Source organism: Setaria italica, chromosome III, assembly GCF_000263155.2.
Source record: "Setaria italica strain Yugu1 chromosome III, Setaria_italica_v2.0, whole genome shotgun sequence".
Classification (NCBI taxonomy): Eukaryota; Viridiplantae; Streptophyta; class Magnoliopsida; order Poales; family Poaceae; genus Setaria; species Setaria italica.
This window is the reverse complement of record NC_028452.1, coordinates 17661487-17667486: the sequence shown is the minus strand read 5'-3', so window position 1 is coordinate 17667486 and position 6000 is coordinate 17661487. Positions and strand designations below refer to the sequence as shown.

Sequence of the window (6000 nt, the reverse complement as noted above, 5' to 3'; positions counted from 1 at the left end):
AATCCGGCGAGGAGCGACGGTGATGGCGGGGCCGCGGCAGGGTGCGGCGATGGGGAGCGGCGCACTGCACGGCGGGGCCCCGTGGGGGTTGTCGTGGGGGTCTGGTGGTGGGGGTGGGGTTGCCGTGTAGCGGCGGAGGGCGGCGGGAGGGACACCGCTGGCGGGGGCCGGGCGGGGAGGGACGCCGGCGACGGGCAGAATGGCGGTGAGGGCCTGGGTGGGAGGGAGGGTTGGAGAGAGAGGGGGGCAATAAATGAGAGGTAGTGGGGGTTCAGGATGGACTTTAGGAGGTTTTAGGAGGGGTAGAGCTCCTAAAGGAATTGAAGCCTCCTAAAAGTTTTTAGTCACTTTTAGTCATAGTGTTTGGCTCTTTAGTCACTTTTTAAGAGATAAAATTTTAGGAGGGTGGAAACAACCCCTAAAACTTTAGGAGGCTGGAACCAAACAGGGCTATTATTATATTACAAATACAGACACGTGTGACCCGCACCGACGGTACCGTATCTATGTGTTCAGAGTTCACATGTACGGAGTACCTTGGTGCTGTGTGCGCAGCAGCTAGCGGCGCTAGTGGCCAGAGAGCTGGGCCCCGGCACGCATGTGTAGCCGGACCGACCACGGGACCACCGGGGACTGGGGCGCCGGCCGCCTGCGACCCGTGTACCTTGCCGTTTCGGCCTGGCCGCCGCACTGCACGCCGCATGTGCGCATTGTGTTCTGGGACACTCGACGGCGTATCAGGTAAGGCGGAGTGGGCAACGGGTGCACCGGTGCAGCACGCACGGGGCGAATGTTACCAGCAGGGATTGGGATTTCAGTCCCCATTGAGAACACCGAAATCTGTGAAATTCCGGCTGAAATTTGAACTAAACAGTGCCTCTTTCGATGAACTGATCAAAATTTCAAGTGAACGGTAATTTCAGCCGTTTTTAAAAATTAACCCAAAATTTCGACCAAAATTTACCATCTGTACATCAGTACATGTGCGCAACAAGCAGTAGGAGTGTTAGTGTGTCACATAAGAATCCTCCTATCGTCGCTAACATGTGAGTCATCCGCTCCTGTTCTTCTTCCTTGATGAGACATGCCACCGGGTTAGGGGGGTGGACTACCGAGGGTCTCCATGACCGTTGGCCTTAGAAGGGATCGAGGGCGGTAGGTCAATTTGGGCGTCCGGCAGAGACGACAACTTTAGGGTGGTGCGGCAAGACAATCGGTGGGCTGAAGTAGGGGTAGTAGAGCTCGGGATGGCATGGCAGGATGCCATTCTTCACTTCCGATCATATCTACGACTCAAGGTCTCCTCCAACAAGGATCCCTAAAATTGCACAGTGCTTGCTCAGTGGTCGCGCTATTATATCTAAAATTTTTTTGGGTGTTGTCTTGGCAAATAATACCTCACAGTAAGGTTTTAAAATTTCATCAAATAAATGTCCCGAAATAAAAAAGCTCTCACATAGGAAACCATTTGGGAAAAAAATCATGGGGGCACACACGGATGATAAAAAGAATCATTAGCTGGTTGATTGATATATTATACCGTATACACTGTACACACTAACAGCAAATGCCCAGCATGAAAACAAAAGGTGGAATCAAAGAATAGCAACAAGAATCACACAACAGCCATCCAATGGACTTCTCACATCGGTCTTGTTTTGTCTCCGAGGACAGTGCAGCAACAAAATCAGGCATCATCACAAAACCGCGGCCAAATTGATTGAGCGAGCTCCTCGACCAACCGCGCCACGAAACGAAATTGCATATACGCGCGCGTGCGTTGCACGCACGGATCAAAACCGCCGCAGATCATTGTTGCAGTTGCAGAGAGTGTATCAGCACTTGGGGATATCCGACGGCGGAGGCGGTAGCTTCTGGTTCGGCAGCGGCCCGTCGTTGACGAGCCACGCCATTGCCAGACCCCAGCTCAAGTGGACGTCCAAGTGGCAATGCATGATCCAGACACCTATCACCACAGAGCTCAACAGGTTAATTAAGATGCAATGAACAAAAATTCAACAACGGTCAACTTTCAGGGGGGTGAAGAAGGAAAGCGGCTGTAGAAGTCTCACCGGGGTTGTCGGCGACGAAGCGGATGGCGACCCATCCGGCGGTGGGCACGCTGATGGTGTTCCGCTGCACCGGGTCGACGAGGTTGTACTTGGCGGTGTCGTTGTTGGCGTCGTAGTTCCCGAACCCCGTGCCGACGACGTAGAAGTCGTAGCCGTGCAGGTGCAGCGGGTGGCTCTCGGCGCCCAGGATGCTGGTGTCCTGCAGCACCACCTCCACGGTGGTGTTGTACCTGAGCGGCACCACCCGGGTGCCGTGTGTCACGAACGTGTTGTTCGGCGGCGTGCCCGTGTAGTTGAACGTCATCGGCGGCATCGCCGGGAAGTTGGCCGTGAGCACGCCGCTGTACCGGCGCTGGTAGTGCGCCTGGAGGAGGGAAGTCTTGGGCATGGTGAAGGACACGTTGTTCATGGACGCGGCGAACCTGGTGCCATTGGGCCCCTGGCACGTCCCGTTGACCCGGCTCGGGCACGGGTCGGCGCCGAGCCCGACGGCGAAGAAGAACTTGCGGTCCACCGTCCGCGGCACGCGCGCGGGGTACTGCGCGCTCGCGAGGCTCCGGAAGTTGGCCGAGAAGTTGGCCACGGCGCCCGTGTCGTTGTAGAGCGGGAGCGCCGGCAGCGGGAGGCCCCGGAGCGCGGCCTGCGGCGCGTACTCGAGCGCGGCGACGGCGGTGGTGTTGTCGAACGTGCCGACGGTGTTGGTGTATGGCGCGACGGCGATGGCGTAGGCGGGCGAGGGCGGGGTGGCGGCGGCCGCGGTGAGGAGAACGTCCATGGTCTGCCCCGGGGAGATGACCAGCGTGGCGGCCGTGAACGGCTTGACGTAGCTGGCGTCCGCCCCGACCACCGTGAGCGTGTGGTTGGCCACCGCGAAGAAGAGCTCGTCGTTGAGCGCCGCGTTGACGAGCCGCAGCATGTAGGTGCGCCCGGGACGCACCCGCAGCCTGAACGTGTCGCCGGCCGAGCAGGCGTTGTAGGTCGGTCCCGGCAGGCCGTTGAAGGTGTAGGCGTCGGAGACGTTGGGGCCCCCGCCGGTCTGCAGCGCCTGCCTGATCACCGCCTCCGGGTCGGCGTTGAACCACTCGCCGAGCATGAGGGGCACCTCCCGGTCGGGCTTTGGGAACGGGTAGGGGACGCCGAGCGGCGGGAGGATGACGAGCGGGCCGTAGAGCGTGGCGCGGAGCCAGGAGAAGTGCGCGTGCCACCACAGCGTGCCGCGCTGCCCAATGATCCGGAAGTTGTAGGCGTAGCTCTGCCCCGGCCGGATCGGGCACTGCGTGATGAAGGACGGCCCGTCCGCCCACCCGCTGCGCACCTGCCGGACGCCATGCCTGCGTATTATCCAGCCGACCAGCCGGTTGCGTCAAGCAAGGCGAATCCCCGCCGTGGCGTTGTACTGAGCGGCGAAGTTAATTAAGCTAATCTAAGCCAGCGCGTGCACATGCACACGCAGCAGATGGATCGATCGATGAGACATACCAGTGGAACGTGACGTTGTTGTTGATGTTGTTGTGGACCTGGACGATGAGGCGGTCGCCCTCGCGCACGACGATCTTGGGCCCCGGGAACCGCCCGTTCACCGTGGGGATGCTCCTCGTCGCGCACAGCCGCGTCACCGTTGCCATCGTCACCTGCGGCGATCATGAAGAACCAAAGGCCATTTGCTACTAGTGATCAGCTACTGCCAGCAGTAGTAATAGTGACACATTGGATGATACCGAAGAAGGCGTACGTACATTGAACGTGTAGCGGCGGGTGCGGGCGGCGGCGAGCCCCGGCATGGCGAGGAGGGCCACGGCCACGGCGAGAAAGAGGCACGCAGGGGAGAGGCACCGGAGACGGCGACCGCCGGCCATTGCTGTTGAATTAGCAAGCTTCCTAGCTTGTGTTCGATCGATCCTTGAATCAATGGACGGCGGGGAGATCGGTCGATCGAGCTGGTGAGCGGCATGAGTGGGGTTGAAGCGGCAATTTAAACGAGCGAGCGCGCGTGCTCCGATCCCATTCCCCGGTGGCGTGCATGGTAGGAGGTCACACGGCGATAGTGGTTGGCTGCGGGGGTTGGTGCACGTACACAGAAAATTCGAGAACGGGCCACCCTCTTGCTCGTTCGCTCCTTTTTCTGCTCATGCGAGTGGTTGCCTCCATCGATCGGTCGATGCAAGTTGTGATTAGATTCAATTTTAGGAATATGTTTAAGCTGCATATGACCATGTTTCCTGTGCTATGCTGCTAGCTCTAGCTCTCACCGAAACGCAGGCATGTCCTGGAAATATCAATATCGTTTTCACGTAAAGGTACGTAGAGTTTCAGTTAAGATTGCAGGTAAAATAATGAGAAATGCTGACCTGGGGCAGTATTGTTGTACAAGATAAGCTGGTTGGTTGACTCACCAAGTCAAGTGTCGGTAATGCCAAAACTACACTAGCTAGGACTGTTTATATATATTTGCATGGACACACAGTACTCCCTCTCCTTTATTTCAGCAAAATTACAAGGTGTATTTTAGATAGTTATACCTTGTATATTTTGACCAGAGCTGACTCACATTATAAGTGTGGTAGTTTGGTGTATAAATTACAGAACTAGATCTAAATTTCAAGATGCTTTCACACTATATTAATACTCTCCCTCCATCTTTTAAGGCGCGTGTGCATCCAATATACAAAAGTTTTAATATTTGACCACCAATTAGCCTAAGAATTTATTAAGTTATTATAACCTACAAGCTTAGTGCAAATAAATTATACATATGATGTACTTTCTCACGATGTTAATTTGAGGATCATCAGCCATATAATAAATATATTAAGGGTTAAAGCATAATGTTGGCGACATCACTGGGCTGAAATGTGGCTTACGTTTTTGTTCTTTTTTTTTGGAAGGGCGGGTACATACATACGTGCGAGAAGATTATGATCAAGATACTCCCTCTAGATACAAATAAGTGGAGTCTTAAGGTTGTGATGTTAGCTGTTGGAAGTATGGTTAATTGTAAACCATTTCAAATGTACTGCAATCTTAAGAAAGAGCCACAGCAACAAAATGTTCCCTATTCTTGAACAGAAAGAGTACTGCGATCGGCATCTCATTAATTGAAGGCAAAGGATATCAACCAGGTGGTGGGTCAACATGCAGCATTTCCCCGTGTTTCGAATGCGAACAAACAATTCCATGACTTAGGGCTTGGATCCTATGGCTAATAGGTGAAAGTGTTAAAGTTTAGCACCTTTATACATTAGCACATCCAAACGGGAGGGCTAAACTTTAGCCCATCCCAAAAAGGTGAAAAAGCATTAGCTAGTGGGGAGGAGCTAATGGGTGCTAATAGCTTGTGAAAAGATAAAAAGGGGAGAGAGAAAAGGAGGAGGTGAGTAGATAAAAAGGTAAAAATGACATCTCATGGACTTTAGCTCTATCCATTAGCTATATCTTCAAACGGAAGTGCTAATATGTGGAAGTGCTAAACTTTAGATGTGCTAAATTTTAGCACTTGCTAAACTTTAGCAATAGCCCATCCAAACATACCCTTACCCTGTTGTATGCCATGAATCTTTGAAAATTCACATAATCTCGTAATTGAGCTGTTCCCCAACCGATAATCTCATAACTGAACTGAACATGTGAAAGCGTTACGGGACCTCCATCGCCAGAGCCAAAACCATCTCATTAAGGTAGCTTTTTCCTCCCTTTAGGCCATGCTAATTTCCTCCCCTCCGATATGATCCCTCTGCTGGCCGCTGGCTGCTGCATGCACCACGCCAATCTGCAATCAGCTGCATGCAGCTTTCTTTGTGAACTTCTCAAGTTAACCATGGCCCTCGCAGGGTCAAATCCATGTCTTTTCTCAGCACAGCTTTCCTCCAATTATTTATCTTCCATGTGATTTGTCAAAGCAAGATTGATTAAAATCACTGTTGGAAAACAA

The 6000-nt window shown here is 53.4% G+C and overlaps 1 protein-coding gene across 1 annotated transcript; it reads right to left on the bottom strand.

Annotated features, from left to right (window-relative positions):
- Positions 1-1499: 1499 nt before the first annotated feature.
- LOC101755650 (putative laccase-11) lies at positions 1500-4122 on the bottom strand. Its single transcript, XM_004961805.4, has 4 exons — positions 3809-4122; positions 3552-3703; positions 2073-3403; positions 1500-1966 (listed from the first exon to the last, which is right to left on the bottom strand). The coding sequence occupies exons 1-4, from the start codon at positions 3926-3928 to the stop codon at positions 1836-1838; spliced, it is 1734 nt and encodes a 577-aa protein (XP_004961862.1). The 5' UTR covers positions 3929-4122; the 3' UTR covers positions 1500-1835.
- Positions 4123-6000: the final 1878 nt, after the last annotated feature.